The sequence below is a fragment of the Cygnus olor genome, chromosome 1 (genome assembly GCF_009769625.2).
Source record: "Cygnus olor isolate bCygOlo1 chromosome 1, bCygOlo1.pri.v2, whole genome shotgun sequence".
Lineage (NCBI taxonomy): Eukaryota > Metazoa > Chordata > Aves > Anseriformes > Anatidae > Cygnus > Cygnus olor.
The window spans coordinates 130,950,502-130,974,224 of NC_049169.1; the positions used below are offsets into that span (position 1 = coordinate 130,950,502).

The window sequence follows — 23,723 nt, forward strand, 5'->3', positions numbered from 1 at the left end:
CTACATCTCCACGTTTCTTGAAGACCTCCAGGAATGGTAAACAGCAACCTAAAAAAATAGTAAGTGTTTCTATTGCTGTTGCCTCAGAAAGATACAGCTGGCAGCAAAGATGGGTAGTAAAATTGCCTACATGAGGCTTTGAATCTCCATGCGTATGCTGGCTTTACTAACTGAATGTCAGCTGTGATTCTTCGGTCTCTGTCTCATGAAACCTGTTCTCAATTTTTTTCATGAGAGCTCTCATGGTCAAAACCAGCTGGGTAATAACAGTACCTGTGCTGAGGTAGCAGAAATGAGAATGGTTTGCACCCACTTAAGTTAGAGTGGGTACTTGTAAGCTGGCTGATGCTAGTAACATTGCATTTATCCGATTGTTTCTGTCTCCTTTCACAGGTTGTATGTGTGTTGTGTAAGGATCCAAGTTTGCATGTGGAGTTTTGCTCACTGGAAACTGGTTGTGCCCAAAAGTCTCAGCTCTTCAAAATAAGCAATGCACCTTACTGAAAATGGCAGGAAACATTTCCAGTGCGTTTGGGAGGTGGGCACGGCTGTTATATTTGCTCCTCATGCTCCTCACAGCTCTGAATTTCTCCCTCTGCCGGCTTCCTCACATCTTCCTGTCCCTGTGTGTTCCACAGATACATTTGTAGAGGAGAAAAGTTAATGCTTGGAGCCACGTATCTGTAAAGCTGTATTGTAGATGTGTCTTTCTCAACCACATTGCTAGCATGGGCACAGGAGTGTAGAAACAAGCTTGGATCATTGCTTCATGCTTCAGACCTTTTTAGTCTCAGGCATGAGACCTTACTGAAGGCATTAATGAGGAGGGAAAATGAGGCTTTAAACAAAAACAGCTGCAACCTTAGCTGTGGAGGATCTAGCAGAGTTTGGAATTAAGCAATAGACTGGTTTATTAAAATAAGGGGGAAAAAGTTCCTTTCCAGAAAAAAAAATACTGAGAAGCACCCTCCCATATAGAAACAGTGCACAAAACCTGAACACCTACCTCCCTTTGAAGGTGCATGGGCTAGCATGCTGCTGCTGGTTAAGAACTGTAAGTAATACCACGCGGGAAAGGACAGTCTGCTCCCTCTGTTGATGAAACTAGAAAATGCTGCCGCAGAGCGCTTACCTGCACAGGCTCCAGGATGGCCCAGGGTTGGAGGAGAAAGTGCAGCACGAGCGGGAGATAACTCGTGTGCTCTGCTCAAGGGCTTTTCTCAAACTATCCCGTCTTTTTCGAAGGAATTTTAAGAGTTCCCTGCAATAATTGTGGGGGGACTGTGGAGATGGTGGTTTCTCGGGTCAAAGGAAGGAAGCTTAAGCCCCAAAGAACCAGTAGTCCGCTGGTGATTTCACCTGACCCAAGGAGATTTAAGACTTGCACTGGAGCTCTTAGCTGGTCTTTCCCTAGGTGTCTTCCACTCCCCCCATAAATTAAGTATAGGTCTGGAAGCGAAACGGGATTTGTGTTTGTGTTTTGCTTTTCACCCCCCAAAAATTAATGGTTGTGCTCCTCACTGACAACAGAGCAGCAGATGTGAACTCACCCATGAAGCTAACGGTTAAGCGCAGCTTAATAAAGTTGAAGCACTAATCAAATGATGGCATGGGGCCTCCAGAAAGAACAACCGTTGCTGTTATTTCCAGTGGGGGGAGGACTTTGCATTCCTGGCTGGGGCTGGGGGCAGGAGTCAGATCCTGTGGTGAGGGACCGCTTCCTCTGCTCCAGGTGGGCAGGGGCTGGCCGGCTGCCACGCGGCAGGGGCTGTGCAGTGTTCTTCCTTTGCCGGCGCTCTGCTCCCGCGCTTCCTCGCGTTTTTGGCTCTCCTACGCTTGTCCCTTTCTCCTGATAAAGGTTTCCTTGTCCGCGCTTGGAGAGAGAGCAGAGAGAGTCTCTAGAATGGATCGGCTGGTGACATGAACGTCCACGTCCCTTTGCGTGGAGTTGTTCAGCTCGGGCTGTCAGAAGCGGCCGAGTGCGTGCTCAAAACGTATGTTTGCTGTGGCAGAGATGGACAGACCACCTCAGGCTGGCAGAGGATGGAAGGCACAGGCCTGAAGACGTTGGCTGGCCAAGGCCTGCTGCTGGCAGCCCCACAGATGTGTGCCGCAGGCCGGCAGCGCTCCGCAGCCCACACCAGGCCAGCGCTCGGGGTCCCGGCGCTCTGGAGGACACCGCCGGGGAGAAGAGGGGGACCCCGGCCACCTGCCCTGTGGGGCCCCGCTCTCCACCACAGACTGCAGGATGGGGCTGCAGCCCTGCTCCTGGCATGGGGCACACTGGGGCTTTCCAGGCACCAGTCCCTGGGATAACCCCCCAAAAGCCCCGGCAGCCCCTTGGGACACGGTCCCTGCCCCGAACGCCACCGGGCAGCGCCAGGGCGGCCGCGGGGAGCAGCTCCCGGCCGGGGCCGCCGCCGCCCCGACGACGTCCCCGGGAGCGGCCCGGCACGGCTCCTCACGGCTCGGCACGGCTCGGCTCGCCTTGGGAAGGGACCCATCGGTCCCGGTCGCCCGTGGACCCGTGGGTCCGTGTGCGGCGAGCGGCCCGGTGCGCATCGCGGCCGCGGGGGGAGTGCCTCTGGCAGGCTGCGGCGCACTGAGATAAAAGCTCCGCGGCTGCCTCCTTCCCTCCCCTTTTCTCTCGCAACTTTTTTTTTTTTTTTTCCCTTTTCCCTCCCTCCCCTCCCAGCAAAGTGACCGCGGCGGCAGGAGCCCCAAGCGGGACGCGGGCCGCCGCCATGAGCCCCCCGGTGCCGCCGTCGAGCCGCGCCGCCGGGGGCTGAGCCCGGGCGCTGGGCGGTGGAGGGGGGGGGGGGGGCCGCGGCCGGGACCGGAGACCGGGACAGAGCCGGGACCCCCCCGGCCACCCCCCCGGGGCCAGCGGCCGCCGCGATGTCGGCGCAGAGCCTGCTGAGCAGCGTCTTCTCCTGCTCCTCCCCGGCCGCCCCCGCCGCCAGGAGCCTCTCCAAGCGGAGGCTCCGCCAGACGCGCAGCCTCGACCCCGCCATCATCGGCGGCGGCCGGGACGAGGGCGAGGGCCGGGGGCGGGCGGCCGGCAGCCCCCCGGGGGAGCGCCGCGGTGCCCGGGGCGCCCCTCCGCCGCCCCACGGCTTCTCGTCGTCCACCCCCAGCACCCCGCTGGAGCGCTCGCCGCCGGGCAGCGGCCTCTTCGAGCCGGACAGCCCCCGCGGGAAGCGCAGCCCCGGCCGGGAGCTGCCCTTCCTGGCGCGCACGCCGTCGGCCAACAGCATCTTCTCGTCGCCCCGCCGCTGGCTGCAGCAGAGGAAGGGGCAGCCCTCGCCGCCCGGGCCGCGCCCCGCCGCCTACGTCGTGTGGAGATCCGAGGTAGGGCCGCCGGCACCCGCGACCCCCCGTCGGGGCCGCGCCGCTGGGGAGCCGCTGGGGGAAGGCTCCGTGCACGGCCCCCACCCGCCTTCACGCCTCGCAACCTTCCCTTCCCGCCTCGCAACCTCCCCACCTTCACCCCTCGCCGCCGTCCCGCCTTCACACCTCGCCACCTGCCCTCGGCGAGGCTCCTCGCAACCGCTGCGAGTTGCTTTAAGGGGTGCACTGAGTGCCCCGCCATTTGTTTGGATTCGTCGAAAAAGCGTTACCTCGCACAGGGAGCTGGCATCCGCGCACCTGCCGCTTGGCGTGGTGCCTCAGCGCCCAGATGGAGACTTCAGGTCAACAGGGGCCGCAAAGCAAAGCTGTCTAGCGGTTTTTGAAAATGGGTTATCGGTATTTAGCTTTGCGATGAGTCGTTGCTCAGAATTAGCCGGGCTTCATCGCGATGCTTGAATCTTGAGTTAGTTAAAAGTTTGTGATTCCAGAGTGACTTTGTGGGACAGTTGCGGTGTCAGTGACAAGAAGCCATGAGACGGTGCGTAATGGCTTTGGTCTTGAGATGCTCACGCTCTTTAAGGGTGAGATGCCAGCTTATCCACTTAGGGTTTCGTGAGGAACTTCCAAAAGTGTAAGCCACGTAAGATTTGCTGGGCAGAATTTCCTGACGCCAAGGCTCTGAGCAGTCTCAGGTCTGCAAGTGGAAGTGGGTCTCTCTACACTGACTCCACGTGAAGGTGTCAGACGCTTAGGGCATGTAAGGGTTAGCTTTCCTGGCATTTTTCGCAAGTTTCTGTGTTGTTAGACCACGTAGCATCGCACACCTTCAAAAATATGTTGTTTCCCCAAATTTGGTATGTATCTAGTACTTTTAAATAGTTGAATTTGAGGGGAGTTACATTGCTGATAATGTGATTGCGCTACATCGCGATGTAATTTGTAGCTTAATGTGAATGCAGGGTAGTTCGATGGGATATTACAGTTTGGCTCTCTGAGAAATTGCTTTTTGCTCACTTGGACCTGGGAAAGTGTCTTTCATCTGTTTAACAAATGGATGCTCACACTAACAAAGTGTGGTCTTATATTTTGAAGGCATCTGTCATACTGCTAAGGCCTAATTTTTACAGTAACCGATACCTATGTGTGAGTGCAGTTAAAAAAAAAAAGGCCTTTATGTCAGAAGAAAAATGCATGCCGTTCTGCCGTAGGAGAACAGTTTTGAGCTATGTGCAATAAGGAGCAGCAAGTGCCCGTGCTTGTGCTAAATCCCCGTGTCCGGGCTGGCCGCGGGACCCTTGCCCTGCAGGAGCATCTCTGCAGCTGTCTGCCCGGCCGTGGTGGCGTTGGATATCCTTGCAGGACCTTGTGCCTCTCGGGTGTAGACTTTCTGCTTTCGAGGTGTTATGCGAGTATTATCTTGATGGTAACTCTCAGCAACGCCAGGTATAAGTGATATTATACTCTGTTTGAAAATAAACTTCACCCAAACATTTTGACCGCTTTCCCGCCTCTCATTGTAGGCGTGCATCCTAATGTTGACCGTTCAATTTGTTTTCATTAAACAGTGGCATTGTTCATAAAGGATTTAGTTGATTGCGTCCTCTTTAGAATTCACTGACAAAGGACCTGCTCAGTTTTCTGGAAGTAAAGGGTTCTCTGCTTCTGTGGCAAAGCAAGCATGCTTGGGAAGGTGAAAATAACACATTTTACTGGGTGAAAAGGAGATTATTTATTTATTTATTTATTAATTATTGTAACTTTAAAAGGTCTAATTATTCAAATTATTGCATCCTCAGTAGGGTTAGTAGTTCAGGTCTCCTGGAGCTTGAGAAATGAAGCACAGCATGGCAATGATGATACTCAGCTGCAGAAGATAACTGTATAGAAGATAGCAAGCCAAAAAGGAACATGGAAGGTTTTGATCTGAGAACTTAAAAAATCCCATCCTATTAGCTAGGGAATAAAAGAGGTACTCATTACAAAACCTGTTTTTGTTACCTCCTTTCCAACATCATCAGTATAATTGCACTTTTTGGAAAACATTTCCTTAAAGCCACTGTGCAAGCAACGATTCTTTTCTTCCCACTACCTTGATCTCTAAAGTGGTAAAGACAAGTACGAATGTAAAGGAGATTTTTTCTTTGGAACCCGCCAAAATAATAAGTTTGGAGCAGGTCATCCTTCACCCACATCTGTGCCATGATATATTGGATGACATGGTGGGGATACAGCTTGCAGCAAGGGTTTCTGCACGAGAGCCGCCGGCACAGCCCTGCTGCTCAGGGCATGTTACCCAGAGGTCGGGGGGTGCTGCGTATGAGGCCGAAACAGATGCAATAGTGTTGATGGGAGATCAAGAGAAGGATGGATTGTTTCTTTTACCTTTTTTATTTTAGTCATTCGATTTCATCGTTTTATGCCCTTTCTGCTGGCTGAGAGATGGAAAGGTTACTGCTTGGGTTAAGTGGCCGGGCATAAGTAATTTTTAATGGGATGTCAGAATGCACTGAGGATTTCACGTCTGAGCAGCAGGTCACACCTAGAGGCTTTCCACGAAGAAAGGTATTAAGCTCAAATTCTCCAACCACAGATGTTTGGATGTGAAGCATCATGTGACAGAAATGTCTCTAACTTGCTGGTTATCTGTCTCTTCTTTATCAGCATTTAATTTTACTCTCAAGAACACTTTACGATTGTAAAGAATATTTTTAGTAGGGCTTTACCTCACTAACGAATTTTTTCCCCGTTCTATTATCTGCTCATGCATAAGCTGCTTAAAAGGAAAAACTCTTCCTGGTGAACTCAGAGATGACAGTTTCCAGTGGTTTCAGTAAATTGTAAGGCAAAGCTGTGGGGGATTTCTAACAGAGGGAAAAAGCATTTATCCTCAATTTCCATCAGATTTCAGCTGTTTTTTTAAGTCCTTTTAATTTTTTCACTTACAAAATTAAGTCTATTAAGATCATTATCCTTTTTTTTTTTTTTTTAAATAAGGCTATGTGACTAGATATCATGGAAAAAGGTAGTAAAAATATGGAGAGATACCTTAAAGTCTCAATTCTGCCAACGTTTAGTTGCATATCTATGCTTGAGTATATAGGTAGTCCCACAGTAGTCCCCATCAACTTAAGGGCACAAGTGTTTCACGGTGAGTGATGGGGTTATGTTCACCAGGTGAGAAGTCCAGCAGGGCTGGATATTGATAGATCTGTGTGAAATCTTGAGTGTGTTAAGTATTCCGCTTATTTTTCTAAACAAAAGGAGATGGGAAGATGGGAATGGAAAGCCACAGCATGTGTATAGGAAATACGGCAAATTATGTAAATGTATCTGAGTAATCTCTTTGTTACGATAAACCAAATCTACACTTAGCTTATATGGCCTGATTATTTTGCTATTGTACTCTGAGTATTACTGAATGATGAAACATTAGCATCTCCAGCTTTTTGGGGGAATGCTGCTTTTAAAGTAATGGCAGCATGAAATCTGAAGTCTTCTGCTGGCTTGCCAGGCTGCTGGGAGGCAGGAGGACCTGCCACAAGGAGGGGAGAGGTTGTGAGCCTCCCTGGTGTCTCCTGGCCAACTGCAGGGGTATTGGCGTTGCGTGCCAGCAAAATTGGAAAAGCAGCTGAAGCTTAGCTCTTTTATAGCTTCTGGTTGAGTACTGTGGAGTGGTAATTTAGAGCACGGCTGTCAGAAGTAGTGAATGTTCACAAAACCAGTTTCAGCTAATAGGTGCTCTGGAAGGTCAGCTCCCTTAAATTCACTTGATATTTTCAGAAAGAAAGTTTAAATCCATTGGGAAGGCGGATGCTCAGATTCTCTCTTTCCATATCTTCTCGCTTGCCAAAGTTTCCCCTGAGCATCCTGGCTTTTTGCAAATTAATTTTAAACCCATTTTCCAAGTTACCATGAATGGCTAGTGTAGTTCTTTTCCTTTGCTTCTTTGTGCTTTTTCACAACCAGCACTTGCATCTAAACTCTGCTGGTGGAAGGATATACATGAAATATGCTTTTGCAGAGAAAGTGCAAAGCAAAATTCCTCAGAGAGTCTTGAGCTCACTACTCAAGCTGACGAATCAAGAGGTCACATTCTCGTATGGGTATATATGTATGGGTGCTTCCAGTGAATATTTTTCTTTGAAGTTAGTGGGGCAAGTTGTTCATTGTAAATTCAGAGGAAGGAGGGCTTTTCTTTATCTTTCCTTCCCCTTTCAAGTCATGAACAATGGTTGGTATCTATTCTGAAATATCTAGACTGCCTACAGCAAAGAGAGAAAGAAGGCAGTCTTCTCCTGTTCGTTAGGAGGCAGGAACATGAAATAGAAGTATATATGCTGCATCACTTTCAAAATATCTCAGATGAGCTCTGTAAGCCAAGGCATGGTTTCACAAGGCATTGATTGCACTTACTGTAATGTTGATGTCACAGCGTGGTTGTCAAACCAGGGGTTAAGCCGAGGCCTTGCAGGTGTAAAAGCCAAGCGGATGGGGATACTGCTGCTTGGAACTGGGGATAAGGCTCTGCCTCTGAAGGCTGCAATAGTTCACATTGTCTAAAGGTCAGCATGCCCCGATAAACTAATTTAACAATATGCATAGAAATATTTTAGTGGAACACCTCCTCAACATTTAGTCTCCTGTGACAACTCATATTTATTGCTGTTCAGTTGCCATAGTCTTACAGCCTTTACCTTCAGCATGCTGTTGGTCTCATGCTTTTGACTTTATTGTTTATGCATTTGCCTGTGTGTATTGTGTGGCTTGTTTTGGTGAGATGCTCTAGAGTTGTTTCCCCATCAGTTGGAAGTTTTGTTTGTCATAAAATCACAGAATCACAGAATGGTTTGGGTTGGAAGGGGCCTTAAAGACCATCCAGTTCCAACCCCCCTGCCATGGGCAGGGACACCTCCCACCAGACCAGGTTGCCCAAAGCCCCATCCAGCCTGGCCTTGAACACCTCCAGGGATGGGGCAACCACAGCTTCTCTGGACAGCCTGTGCCAGTGCCTCACCACCTTCTGAATGAAGAATTTCCTCCTAACAGCTAATCTAAATTTCCCTTCTTTTAGATTAAAACCATTCCCCCTTGTCCTATCACTACACCCCCTGATACAGAGTCCCTCCCCAGCTTTCCTGTAGGCCCCCTTTAGGTACTGGAAGGCCGCTGTAAGGTCTCCCTGGAGCCTTCTCTTCTCCAGGCTGAACAACCCCAACTCCCTCAGCCTGTCCCCATAGGAGAGGTGCTCCAGCCCTCCGATCATACTTGTGGCCCTCCTCTGGACCCGCTCTAACAAGTCTTGTGCTGGGGGCCCCAGAGCTGAACGCAGGGCTCCTGGTGGGGTCTCAGAAGGGCAGAGCAGAGGGGGAGAATCACCTCCCTTGCCCTGCTGGCTACACTGCTTTTGATGCAGCCCAGGGTATGGTTGTCCTTGGAAAAGAATCCCAGGCAATGTATTAAATTGATGTCATCACTAGTTGATCTTTTTGCGATAATAATCTCCAAAGAGTGATATGTAGCTGAAGTTAAAGGAGAGCTCAGTGTCTGTTCCATATACTTAGCCTTAGACACCTTCATACCTAATTCAGATGCTTTTCTGAATGGATGTAAGAGAGGTTTGAACTAATCCCTGTGTAGAGCCCCCATTAACTGTCCAGGGAGCAAAATGGGGATCAGGCGTTTTTAAAGGACTTTTTGACGCCTTGTTTTATTGGTTTTCCTCAAAACATTTAAAAACCTGGACACTTCCCCTCCCCCCCAAAACTGGTAACTTGGATTTTTCCCTTGGTGTATCTGTGGGGGAGGGATGGGTTCTTTAATGACTTATGTGAGAACTGTATTTTGAAGGGGTTTTGTTTTCTTAAAGTAAAAAATTTCGTGTTCTGACATTTACCACTGAACTTGCTTTGTTTTTCTTCCGTAAGACACCCTAAAACATTAGAAGGACAGATTAGTTTCAGCCTAAGTCCCTCCCATTCGATGTTGTCAGAGTTTTACAGCTGCAAAACTTGGTGGGCAGACATATTGTGGGTCTTGTATGAAGAAGAATGCCATTCAAAGTAACTAAATATATTCAGCATTTTTGAATTGGCAAATGCACTCTTTCCATTCCCAACTAAACTACGTCTGAGGACATTTGGTGAAAATGTGGGAACTGACAGCTAGGACAGATGGAATTGCGGCAATAATAGAAATGAGACTGAGAAGTAATTTTGAGCAGCCTCTAAAATATCAACAACCCAGACCGCTGTCTGACTCCATGATGGAGTTGCTGTGCAGTGGCAGTTTGCAGGTGCAGAACTTTGCAGCAGTCGTTCTTCACTCTTCTGTGGTGTTGTGGTCGTATAAGGATGGAGGTGTCAAGCATGTGGTTTTCTCCTTCCAGATGTAAATAGTATAATGGAAACCAGCGGGGAAGTCTGAGCAAGTAGGGCTGAACGCTCGTTCTGGTGCAGAAGGAACTAGATCCTATCAGCGTCGTAGCCACAGTATAGATATGTTAATGTAAACAGGTAACGAAAATTAAGACTATAATAGCAATATTGTCTTATTAAATGGTGCTCCTATTAGATTTTCTGGCTTTGTGGCATTGTGTTTGAGAGCGTGAGGGTCACTGGAATTAAGCCGGTGTTCCTAAAAGTAGCTTTGTACATCCTGGGCTCCACTGGTTTCTAACTGAACCAGGTGTCTGGGTGGTGGAAGAAGAGGCCACATATTCCATTCTGCTTCTGGAAAATTAAAGGAGGGCATTTATGAGTTAAGGGCAAGATTCAGACTTCATTGGAAACCGATCCTGAGATTCATTGTCCAATTTTGCAAAGTATTCAGCACTTGGACTTCAGTCAAATGTGTGCTTTACTTTAGGTGAGTGAATGATACTAATCAAAACAGAGAATGAGGTAGGAAGCAAAGACTTCTGTTGTCATTCAGTCATAGGAATTTTACTTACTTCACCTCTCTTTAAAACTTTCCTATCTATTGTTTTGTACATATTTTTATGCTGGCTGTTCAAAATAATTTCTATTGTTTTTATCTATTCTTACTCTGTAGGAATGATACAAATATCTATGGAAATGTGTGCCCAGGCTTTTTGATTGCGTTTCAGCTTCTCCTAGATGTGCATGGACTGGCTATTTCAAGTTCCATGTCTGTTCTACTGGTTGTCAGCAAGGAGATATTAAATCCCTGTGAGGGTTAAGAGTGTTTTTGAAGGATTTGATGAGCTTCCAGTTCTTGATGCTGATCACATCGTTGTTCTGGAACCAGATGTGGGGTAGCACATGTCCTAGGTTTAGGAGCTAAGCAGGTTAGGTGCTGTGTCTTTGGACCGTAAATGCAAACTCCAGTTACCCACTGTGAAGCTACCATCCCTGGGTCATCATCCTCACAGTCCTGGCAATGGGAACAGCTGGCATCAACCTCCCAAGGCATGAAGCCAGAACTGGATTTTCTGCATCTTTCTACTTGCTTCTGCTCCCTCTGCATCCCCGCATACCACGATTTGTGGTATTCCTCCACGAGGGCTTTTTGACAGTTTAAGGTCAAAAAGAGACTTTTGAGCATTGCACATAGCAAGGATGCGCAACAACACTCAGTCCCATGCAGAAACTCTCCCTTCACTGTGGGCACTGAGCACCTGAAGTTGACTTGGCTAGATCTTACATTTCTTTTTTGTCCCCTGCTCATTTATGATTTCTGGTTCCATGTGCTCTGACCTGTTCAGATTGGCCTTACCTTCTATCCATGTCTTGTTGTCCTTATTATGTGTATCTTCAGGTTAACCTCTATGCCAAACATTAAAAGGGAAGATAATGTGTCTTTTGTTTTGTTTTCATCACCTGACGTCTGTACTAAAAAAAGGCTGCTTTCCTGTAGCTCTAGCATGTTATTTAGATTGGCCAAGTCAAAAGTTAACAAGTCCTTATGTTCTCGTAAATGGTTTGCCTCATAAATGGATAAAATGGTTTTCAGCAAAGTACAAAGACTTTGCTAACAAGTGAAAGATTCAGACTATATTGAATAAATTGAGAATGCACGTTGCACATATGCAAATTCATTTTTTATAATATGATAAAAAATTACTTTTACACAGTGTCAGAGTCATTCTTCTCCAAAGGACTGGCTTCCTGGATTTGATTTTCAATGATGGACTGTGCCTCCAGTGAACATCTATAACTGTTTTTTTTGAGAGGAAGACTAATATAACCTTTGCCTTTCTATTTTCAGGTTTTATATGCTTTATCCCTTTGTTTTCTGCCACTGTTGTATTATGGCAATATGGTTTTTGAGCACCATCTTTTTCTTTTTTTTCTCTGAAGGGTAATTTCAGTTGAGTTGCACCCTGCTGAGAGTAATTTGGTGGGAAACCAGTTGGCAGTATTCTGTTAAGTTTTCATTTGCCTCTCTCTAAAAGTCTAAAAATATTCCTCCTACAGGAAATGTTTTTCATTCTGTTATGTCTTTTGCTTCCCGTAGGAGGTATTACTTTTAATTTATTGAATAAACCTTTCTGAATTGTATTCCCATAAGACTCTAGGCACAATAGAGCCTTTGGGTAAGCTGTCCAAGAGATCTCACCATCTTCTGTTTTTAGAAGATAGGCAATCATTTCTTTATACAGTGATATCAAGCTCTGGGAAAAGCTGACACTAGTGTGGAATGGGAAATTTGGATGCTAAAGAATGCAGTAACTTCTCAAATTTTATTGTGTTGATCATGCATATTGTGTTTGTCCTTTCTTAAATCATAAAGAAATGCCCCTTTTCTTTTCCGTTCCCTTGATTTTAAAAGGTTTCATAACAATATTTTGATCTCAATCTCATTACCACGATTTCTTTTCTAAGTGTATGTGTATATGGGAAGGTTAGATCCTCGCAACATCCTGCTTGGAAGTCAACTTTGTTTAGCTGTTAATTTAATGTGGATGACAGGGCAGAGACTGTTATTTAAAAGGGGTGGGGAGGGGGAAAAGACTGGGACAGATTACATTTTCATGGTCCAAAATTAGACCCTATCTTCTCTACCCTAAATGAGAACAATATGCTTGAGTTTTCTTGTGGCTATTTCATAACATTCCTGCTGACAAACTCTGGTGTGCCTTTTGCTCGTTGCTTCACTACTGTTTCTCAAGCATGTGTTCGTGTGTCTGCATCTCCTGACGGTTCTTGCGGCAGTGCGTATGGGGGCATGGCTCTTACTATATGCAAAGTGGGCTGCGCCAGACAGTGGGTACCAAACCATAGCCATCTGGGAGAATTAGGCAGCCAAATTACATAAATAAACACAGTTAGAAGTTTTGCTTTTCTCAGGAATAGGATTCCTTACTTCTGTATGCATTGAGTGAATAGGGTGTAATTAGCAGTCAACCTGTGTGGAGAGTTTTAAAGCAACTTTAAATAAAATAACTAGTAAGATTTATGTTTATACATGCATATATTTGAGAATTCTGTGGTTCACTGTATAAAATACAGGCTTCTTCCTCCTTTTTTCCACTTGCAGTCTCAGGTCTCAGATAAAGACTTTTTGTTTCATAAACCTCTCCTCGACAGAGGCAGAATGAACGTGAGAGATGAGCATACTTTTGTCTTTGTTGGTGTGAACTATGTAACAGAGCTTCCCCCTGTATTTTAGCTCAAGTGCAGCTAAACTGTATGATCTCACATGGATCAGACGAAGACCATCCAGGTAAGTTAGTGAGCAGTGGAAGTACAGCAAGAATGGGCTGTGGGAGCAAGAAGGCTGGTCAAGAGAAGGGACTTGGCCCTCGTGAGTCCACATCTGGAGCACTGGGCCCAGTCTGGGCTCCGTTGTGCAAGGGAGGTGCTGACATACCAGAGCAAGTGGAAGGCCATCAAGACAGTTAGGGGGTGAGTGCTTGATGCACAAGGAAAAATAAATGAAAAAAAAACACCAAACCACCTTCTCAAATGCAAGTGTTTTGCAGAGATGTCTTGGCAGTGCTCTAGCAGAACTTCAGCAGGGATTTGGTGTGATCTTGACTGGTGGAAAAGTTTCTGTATCGACTGCCAGGTAGCTTTGCTGCCAGCTCATTTAACCAAACGTGCCTGCATCTACCAGCATTGGGATGCCTAGGGCTCGCAGGGTACGTGACTTCTGGACAGCGTGTCACCTGGAGAGACCTGCTCTGAAGTGGAGCTCCATCCTCTTTTGTGGGTTATTTCACTTTGGATTTAAAAATACTGAAATTTTGGCAAGTATGCTCATGACAGACCATATGATGTGCTGCCTAAAACATTTCAGTTGAATGCATTTAGTGAAATTATGGTGCAGCAGCATCACTTTTCTAGCTATCCTTTTTATCATCTTCCTGAATGTAAAAATAATCTGGGAGAGAAACATCACAAGAAGGAAAAAAAACTGAAGAGTTATGTGAGAAGGAAAGGAAATCTCCTGCTGAGCTTTGGACTGGCGATTCCACCAGACACAAAGGGAAGTAGGTGTGGCGGTAGGATGATACGTGCCTTGCCTATATTGTCTTGCACAGCAGCAGCTGAACCTGATCCTGACCTAACAACTTAGGAGCTTAATGGCACGCTTATGTAACTGGGATCAGTCAAAGCTAAACTGGAGTAGGCAGATGGGGCCACACAGCCCAGAAAAAGCTAGTACCAAATTGGCTTGCTGAACTAAATGCTTCCATGGTGCTATTTAAAAGGAGCACAGGGCATAGTTTGCTGCTGTTTACGGTGCAGTGGTGGGCTTTTTTGAGCTTCTGGAGCATGTTGGTCTACATCTGATCTCCTGTGTCTCCTCTCCTTGTCCTTGGAAAATGATTTTGGCAAGCCTGCATTGAGCTGGCAGAGGTTTTGTGAAGCAGGTGTGCCTTCTGACACTGGGTATGAAATTGGGCTGACAGAAGGATCTTGCCCAGACTAAAACAAAGCCTCAACGGCTCGGAGTCATGACATTTTCCAGTCTCCGTGAGTACTTTTTTCCTTGAATGGACAAGAAAGCAAGAAGAGAAAAATGGGGACTATGGATTACGGCCGCGTGGCTGAAATAGAAGGAAGTAAGGATGGCGAGAAGAACGAAACAGCATAGGAAACAAACAGCTAAGTAAAACAACATTAAGACTGGCAAACGGGTTGCCACGGAAGTGCCACCGCAGTGGGGAAGAGCAGAGCTCTGGCTCCTGCCTGCCTGCACCTCCCTGCACGAAGTCCTGGCCTGAGGCTACCCCATCCCACGTTTCGCTGTGCTGAGGTGCCCTCAGGGCATGAGTGTGCCCGCTGGGCGGCCTGGACATCGGGGAGCTCCTGCCCACTGGTGGGATGAGAGGTGGGTGTTTGTCCCCGCGGTGCTTGGTCCTGGCTGGCTGCTGCCTTGTGTTGCGCTCTCTGGATGGTTCTCACCATCATCTCTAGGGGCAAGATGTTTGGGAGCTCCCAAGTCACTTTGGAAGATGGACCTCGAGCTCCTAGATGGTTTAGATAGCTTTTGAAATCTTATTCTAGGTCTTTTATGTCCTTCCTTTTTTGCTACACTAGTCAGAACTGTCTTCCTTCGTTCGTTCCTTCCTTCCTTTCTTCCTTCCTTCCTTCCTTCCTTCCGGAAAATGTCTTGACTGATGAGGTCTTCCACACAACCAAATACCATTTTTTATCAGTAAAGGGGTCTTGTGCCTTGCCCATATGTCTTTTGAGCTGTTTCTGATTTTGCTAGTGCTTTCAACTTGTCTCTGTAAATATTATTAATATTTTCTTTGTGCTGGCTTTGTGGTGGTTACTGTGAGTTTTAGCACAACTTGCAATATTATTTTTGCTTTCTACTATAATTTGTTATTTTCAGCTTGTGACAGAGGATCTTCTTGAGTTTTAGAAATGGCTTGAGACTGTATCAATGCATTATTAAGGTCCAAATGTATGTGCTTTATTTTTTTAGTCCAGTAGCATCCTGCTTATACATTCTGACAGTAAATGGAAATTCTGATTGCCATAGAGTGCAGGATCTGGTTTAATTGCCGAGATTAAAAAGAGAAGATCTGCTGTTCTTCTGTAAGTTGTTCTGCTCTGGGATAGCTCACGTAGAGGATGCAGTCAGTGAGTTGTGCTGTATTTTTCAAACTGAGCTTCCTCCCCGGGAGTCTTTTGGAGACAAAGCTCCCTGGTGTTTAGGTACTGGCTTCGAAGGCTTGGTTGTTGGAGCTCTCTGGCAAACTGGCTGGAAGCTGGATATTGTTTTGCTCTCTATGGAGGAAATCCTTCCTGTACCCCCAAGACTGCAGAAGGATGCAGCGGCAGCAGAGCCAGCAAGGTGCCACTAGAGGAGCAGGCAGAGATAAGGGGGCTGATGCTCCATGATCCACATTGCCAGCACACCACAAATGCCAGCTTTTGTACCATGTTGTCCAAATCTGGTTGTTTGGTATAGGGAACAGAGAGGGCACTCATGGCTTGGCAGGTTCGAGAGCTGTTGCACCCTGGAAGTAGAGGCATGGGAGCAGTGACGGCTGCTCATCCTTATGGCCGTGCTACAGCTGCAGTGGCTACAAGGTCTCTTGTGATTTCAGGTGGCAGGACACCTTTCCTAAATATTTTGAACCAAGCCCAGGTATTTAGACATGGCATTCAGTGTGAGATTTAGCCTTGTGCCTTTCTGGGGGGCTGAAGAGAGCAGTCTTAAGATGTCACTTGAATTACAGTTGAAAAGAATGAAATTCCTACATGAAGTTACTTATTTCTGGCTTCCTTACTTTTTTTTTTTTTTTTTTTAATATACTAATTGGTTCACATAAAGACATTTAATAACCATATTGCTGTAGAGAGTGTCTGGCCCCTTTGGTTAAAATAGGACCAAAGCATTTGTAGGAAAACAGGAGCTCCTCTTGTTCTGACTCATACAGATATACTGGAAGCCAAAGGGAAAGGAGAAATATGCTTGGCAACATCTGGGGCAAATGAAAACAAAGCTGAAGGGAGCAATTAGTTGTGATGTCCCCAAGGAGAGTGTGGAAGAGTAGCGTAGAATGATAGCAGGGGATGCTCCAGAGAGGCTTGCTTGCTGACCCCTCTTGAAAGAATATCCAAGGCCAGAGGAGACTGAAAGCAGAAGAGCAAAGGGGAGCTGCTTGGTGTGTCCTTTGGGGCCAGTGATAAAGGGCCGGGGGAGCAAGGAAAGAGGGCTCCTTCCAGGGCTGAGGCTGGGGATGATGGTGCAGCAGAGGCAACTGCTCAGCTGTCAAGGGCACAGAACAAGCAGCATGCAGGGAGAGTAATGGGACCTCCCGTCAAGTCCAAAGGTTAATTTTTCGGTTATTTTATAACCCAACATTTGCGGGCAGAGAGACTGAGAAGACCTGCTGGGAAGGGCAGGAAAGATTTGGGAAGGAATGACTAGGATGGCTGAAAGAGATCTGGTGACCACTGAGCAGAGATGGAGATGTAAACGAGAGAGCCGCTGTGTTGATGCACTCCGTTTGGGCTCAGAGCACCATGTAGGTTGTGGGATAAGTGCCTTGCTGCAGCTTGTCTTATTAGCAGCCTTTATTTTGTGCAGTGAAGTGTTCTAATTTGCTTTACAGACCTTAACGAAGCCTGGAATTGAACCCCCGAGGAGGGAATTTGTGAATTGCATCTTTACATTATGGCACCTTCGGTGAGGGGTATTTGCCCAGGAGAGCAGGATTGCCTGTAGCTGATGGTAGGAAGGGGAAGAGTTTAGGAACATGATAAACGAAAAGGACACCGAGGTGCTTAGGGATGGTTAGTGTTATGAACTGCAGGGGAATTAGTTAATTTTTGTGACAAGATGTTTTGCCTGTAAAATATACATATAATACTTCTGTTTTTCTTTCTTTGTAGACTAACAAACAAGGTTTGATATGTTATTCTTTGCATGGAAAATGTTCTTTATTTCTGGATCGTTTTCTTCCATGAGGATTGCCACATGGAAAAATGCCAGTTTAACCTTTTCACAACAATCCAAATAAATCCAAGTTACTAAAAGGTAACCAAGTCCAAGTTTCTAAAAAGCTGCATGTTACTTATACAAAATTTCAATCTACAATGCCCAGGAAAAGAAAAAACATGTAAAAATTTACCTTTTCTTGCAAAGGTATGGTATTGCTGAGAGGTACATCTCTCAGAACGAAGTCACCATTTTATCATCCATCTCTTCCTTCGTTCTGCCAGGAAACGTCTCCCAGCTACGAGATGTGGTTTCTTGAAAATGAGACTCTCCAAAGCAGGGTGGGTAAAATCCACAGTGGGCAAAGCTGAGGCTCCTCAGACATGTGTTTGAATTCTCAGCACGGCGAGTCAGTGCAACATTGCTTTGTACTCCAGCACAGCCGCATCAGTGACCGCACTGAACTGATGGCATGAGGTGTCCTCACCAAACTCCCCCAGGTGCCTTTCGAGGAGCTTCCAGAAGAAGGCAGCCTGCAAACAGTTGTGAGATCAAATAGTTGGAGGTCGGTTGCCTCCAGAGAGAACTGGAGGGCTCTGCCTTTACTTCAGGGTGGGGAATTGGTGATTTATGTATTCTTTGCTCAACTGGCGCAACATCAATGTGTAGAAAAGTATTTAGCATACTGAATTTGGAAGAAATGAAGAAATATTCTTTTATTTTTTTTCCCATGCTTTGTATTAGGATAACTCTGGAAATATTCTGTTTCTGGTTTTGCTTTTGTTCTTCCCAGCTTTTTAGGAAATATTTGAACTAAAAGAATTGAGGCAGTGTTCAATACCATTGAGAGAGAACTGAATTTTCCCAGCTTGGAAAAGGATCAGCTGCAGATTTTACTGCAGGGACTAAGAAAGCTTTTGTCTGTTACTTCTTCCTCCCCTGCTGTTATGGATTGGGGATGCCTCTGCCTCTGTAAGCATATGTTTTATTTACAGTATGCGTAGCTTACATGCTTCTTAGAGCATCTTTTGTCTTCCTCTGTAAGAGCAGCAGTGGGCAGGCGACTGCTCGGCCCTTAGGATCTGTATCGGGTTGCCTCATCAGCAAGGGGCAAGGCTCAAAAAATCAAAGCTGCAGATGAGCCTGTGGATTTGACAGCTAATCCAGGCAGGAGCATGGGAAGTGTCTGCGGTGAGGACTAGGTCTCTGTGCCACATGGCCCTGCTGAGTAGGGCAGTGGGGTTGGGGTGATTTGGCGAGTGCTGCCGGGTGTTTCCCTGATGGGGGGAGAGGATGCGGCATTAGTTATTTCTGGCAACTGCACAGCCCACAGAAATTATATTTAGCTGTTAGATAACTGGTTTAAACTGGGATTATGCCCAAATTAGAGAAGAGAAGGTAAAGCCGAGTGATAAGAGTATCTGTTTTTTCTTCCCTGACTGTAGTGGGTTTAGGGACAGAAATGGTCATCTGACAGCATGAAAAGCCTTACAGAATCCTGGGAGGGCATCCATGTACTGCTGCTGGCCTCGCATCACAGATGTGATTTTAACATTACCATAGTGTCGTGGCATCCTATTTATGGGCCAGAACACGTGCAAAATGTTTTATAAACATGAAATACTTTTTTTTTTTCTCTTTCCAGGAATTTTGAAGAAGAAACAACACACAGACACAGTCATACCAGGAACTGTATACAGACTTTTTTTTGTGATATTTAGTGCCCTCAGAAAACTAATGTTTTGCCCTTACTGAGTTCTAGAGAGTCTTAAGCCATTGGAATAATGGGTTAGTGATACAGATCTTTAGGGGGTATTTATTCAAAATATGAGGGGAGGAGTGACATTCCCAGGGCACAGAACCAGGTAGTGGAGACTTGACATGGTGGAATGAACGCAGGCCATCACTGAGGTTGATAGGGAGGATGGAACTACTTAGGGAGGGGATATGTTTAACGTTTGATGTAATAACAGGCTGAGATTCAGTGGGAAGTTATATAGAAAAAGGTGACATTGCCAAAGCCAGTAAGTCTTTGCATAGCATTCTGGATGGATGTAAGTACAGCAGTGTTGTGTTGGAAAGGCGAGGAATGACAGTGCCATAGCCCTTCAGAGGATAGGAGTCTGAATAGGATTTCGAGCTGGGTATTGTATTTATAAGACAGTATGTTGGTGATTTGAGTATAAATATATCTTTTAGTTCTTTGCTAGGGGCAGGGGACAGGAGGACTACTGCATATGCTGGCCTGTGTTGGCTTCCTGCCTACCTTTCCTCCAGAGGTGTGGATTTTCCCTTGTCCCCAGGGGTATGTCTAGAGTCCCAGCAGACTGTGGTGTGAAGACCTCTTGTCCAAGCAGTGAAGGTGGTGGGGTGCAGAACAGGCTGCTGCAATGCACCTGCTCACATCCCGAAGTAGGGCAGCCACAGTCACACAGTGACTGAGCTAAGAAACCTGATGACACAAAGTAATGTCTTGAGGAGAGGGTGCCTGGCACTGGGGAGCTGTCCTAATAGTAAATGTAAAGTAAATTAATTTAAGCATCGGTCTCCTTTTATCTCTGCGATATTGATTGTTTCACTAGCACTTGCTAAACCTTACTGGGGAGATGGATCATGCTTATACAGTACCAGGAGTCTGACACCCTTTACAAGTGAGATTACCTGGGGATGAAGCATAAGGACATTGAGTACAGAAGTTGCAACTCTAGGCGGCAACACCATTATTATTATTATTTTTTTTTTTTAAGAGCAGCAAAAGGATAGTCATGATGAACAATGCCAATAGGCTTAGTAATTCCTTTTGTCTGAAAGCTGTTCAGCTTATTCCAGGCACCTTTTGCAGTGTTCTCTTTGCACATTTAAATGTCTTAATGGAGAGCTGGCATCTTGCTGTGAATTATTAACAATTACCTAACAGGTGTTTACATATGTTAGCCTTGAAACGTAGCTCTGTAATACCATCTGAAAACACTGTGGTTTTGGGCCTGTGTTTTAACAAAGGTGCAGGTCAGGTGGGACAAGGTGGCTCCCACTTATTTACGCATGGCAGCTGTGCTGAGCCTCCTCCAGTGTTGCCAAACAGGCACGCCTGAGTTTCTTCCCTGTTTGTTACTTAACTAATTTACCAGCAAGGCTGAGATACGTGGGGTAACTGTAAAACCTCTCCCCTAAACGGTTTCTTTGTAATTCCCCTGCCATAAGAGCACAGCAGCCTTCAGCCAGGCACCCGAGAGCATCGCGGCCTGCAGCCCTGCTCCTGCCTGAGCCTGGGGCAGGACAGCGGCAGCATGGTGTTGTGGACCAGGGCACGGCTGTCACCATCTTCAGCCCCTGACGAGGAGAGGGGCACCCAAAATATGGCACTTTCTTCTGGAAGGGTGTCCTCGTGTACTCAGCTCAATACCTTTCTGGAGACAGACTGTCAAGCTTCCGCCTTGTGTAATGGTTAATAACTTCTGACAAGCGAGTTGCTGGGTGTTACAGCCAAGGTTGTGTTATGCAGCTCTTGATCTTGATCCTGCTGCCCTCCATAACTGCATCGTCCTTCGCCATCCAAGGACTCCTTCTCTGAGAATTTGCTTTGATGGAAAACAAGCTTATTTCAGTCAAAAATGTTCTTTTGCAGCGGCCACCTTTTAGTACTGGGAGAAAGAGAGTAAAAAGCAGAACACAACAAAAGCAGTAGAAGCTGAATATCCGTTCTCCATTTAAGAGGCTGAGCACCTCACTTGGAAATGCCAAGTTCAGAATGGTGACTTTAATTACTGGTGACCTCGTCACTCAAGAAGATGAATTAGTTTGTATCTTTTGCCCTGGAAAACAGTTGTTTCTGTGTCTTGATTTGATCTGTCTGCGAGCAGCTGAGAGCGGGACAGCCAACCTCTCACTCAGGGTCCCCGTACTGGAGCCTTGCCGCAGCACCAATGTCTTTCGCAGCAGTCCTTGCCCTGCTAGTTAGCCATTACCAAGAGGGATCTAATGATTTACCTTTACCTGAACAAACACCTCATAAAGAATCAAGTGGCAGATGCAGTCACTCCTACTGTGACAGCTGGAAATTTGTGGCCCTGGAGGAAAGCACATGGAAATCTCTCCGCACAGCAGTTGCAGCTAGTGGGGCAGCTCTGAGCTCCCAGGTGTGTTGGTCATGGGGCTGCTTCACAGAGCTGGTGGCACCACCGGGACAGCTGAGAGCTCGTGGCCCCCCATGCCTGGCTGTCCTTGGGCAGGTGCCCCGTGGGGCCCTCTGTGGCCCCTTCTGTCAGACGTGCGTGATCCCATACACAGCACAGGAACAATGCTGTACCTCGCCGAGTGATCTAAAACTTGTAAGGTTTTAGATCTTTCCCTCGTCTGAAATGACAGTAAATCAAGGTGAATCTTAGGACTGGCTAAAACATGTATTTCGTCTCAATTGACGACTCTCTTTACTTGAAAAAATAATTTCAGCTTTCACAGAATACAATTGGCTCTCCTTAAAGGGCATGTATATCAACTTTCTGTTGGTTTCTGGTTGTGGGAGGAAGGCTCCAAATCTGCTCATAGATGTAGTGGAAGAGAACTGCTCACGTGCAGAATTAATTAATATTTATGCTGCTTTTATCTTACTAGAACATGTCAGACTTTAAAGTGCCATGCTTTGATTGTTTTGCAAGAATGCAAGGCACTGTTGTGTAGGAGAAATATTTCTAGCCCCTAAAAAACCAGACATTTGTAGCAAGTTCTTCTATTTAAAACAAAAACAAAACAAACAAACAAACAAAAAACCCCACAAGATTAGTATGACCAACTAATATGAAGCTTTGTCAAGCAGAATGCTGATATTAATGGGCATGGTTTCTTTATCAAGGATGGTCTTATTTAAAACGTGCCCTAACATCTTATGGAATCAATTAGATATTACTTTGCAAATGGTATGGTGTTTCAGCAGTTGTGTAAACACCATGCTCTTCCTACCAGGAAAAGGTCACAGATATGTCAGTCTTAAAATTCAGGCTGGTCACAAAGAAAATACTGTCTTTTACGCTGGAATAATAGAGGGTACCCTGGTTCCTATTTTGGGAATGAAGCAATATAATTTTTCATCAGTGGGAATCACAACACATGGTTCATTTCTAATACACATGTTTACTTTAATAACATGAAAACTAATATTCAATCAAAAAAACTTACAGTGCACTGCTGTCAGTCAGGACTTTGTTACGGTCTCCATTCAACAATATTTATTTCTGTCTGTGACTGGGATTTGTTTTCTCGGCCAATTTGCCTTCCCGTAGTAGGGAGGACTGTATTTATTAGATCTTACTATGTCTAATCTAACATGAACACCTGCTGGGAAGCTGTAATACAATGTCAACTGTGGCAGTGAGATAAGGACCTGATTTGTTTTTGCTTGACACTGTTTCATATTTACTGTATTTCTTTAAAAATCTTTTTGGAAATTTTTGTTTGGTGTGAATGTTTTTCTGAGCTGCCCCATCACTCATTGCTATGTTTTACTTCCATATACAAGGCGCTGTCTAACTCCAGTATGTCCCTGTATGATTCTCTTGATAATCTTGTGTGTAAGACACACTCTGCCTCCTTCCAGACTTCCTATGTGCACAGTCTTATTTATGAGACTTTTTTCACTTCGTTGTTCGTCTTTGTTTTTTAGATGACTCAACACCTAGTGGCTTAGACAGATCAACCCAGAAACACTCATTCCTGTGTATGAGAGGAATAAAGATAATTCATTTAGAAAGTGTGTTGAATCTGCAGCTTAAATATCCTGAATGAGAGAGAAGTGCAAAGTGTGTATGATTATTGTATATCTATTATGCTGTTTGCATCCACCAAATTAACAGACGAATGCGACTATAATGTAGTATTCAGGAAAAATCATTTTAAATCATTTTTATATGGGGTATGGAATTTCTTTGCTTAGATATCTACACTTTGGAAGCTGACAGGTGATGTCATTCATGTTAGAAGTAGCATTCAACAGGATACGAATTATTTTGTCTTTATGTATAAAGGTAATATTATATTCTGTCAACCTCTGCTCCAGAAAGGATAAAAACCAGATAAAATTGTTTTTAAAAGCATCTATGCTATGCATAGCTGAATGACAGAATGAATCAGTGACCTGAGAATCCATAGGGCAGCACAAATGCACAAGATTTTATCTCTAAGTTTGGTGCATTTATTTTGAAGCTACATAATCAGATTTATGTGGATGCACGGTTTGAAGTGTCCCTTGAATTGAAGGACATCACTCATTTTGACGTTTTGCTATAAATATAATTTCATTTACGTTTGATGCTGACATCAGAAAGAAACATGCAGCTAAAAAGATAAGATTTAAAAGAACTACCCCAATACAACATTGTGAATATATATATATATATATTTTGCTTATGCATATGTTCCCATATAGTTTCGTGCATGAATAATTTGTGTACGTTCCAAATGAAGGACAAAATGTTTCCCACATTTGGCTTTGGCAGGCAGAATGTTACGTGTGA

General features: G+C 45.6%; 1 protein-coding gene across 1 annotated transcript in view; it reads left to right on the plus strand.

The window, feature by feature from the left end:
• The first annotated feature begins 2,853 nt into the window (after positions 1–2,853).
• ARHGAP6 (Rho GTPase activating protein 6) overlaps positions 2,854–23,723 on the plus strand; it is a 322,686-nt gene continuing 301,816 nt past the window's right edge. The window contains exon 1 of the mRNA XM_040533795.1: positions 2,854–3,351. Within this exon, the coding sequence (XP_040389729.1) occupies positions 2,899–3,351 (453 nt within the window). The 5' untranslated portion in view covers positions 2,854–2,898. The remainder of the gene's footprint in view (positions 3,352–23,723) is intronic.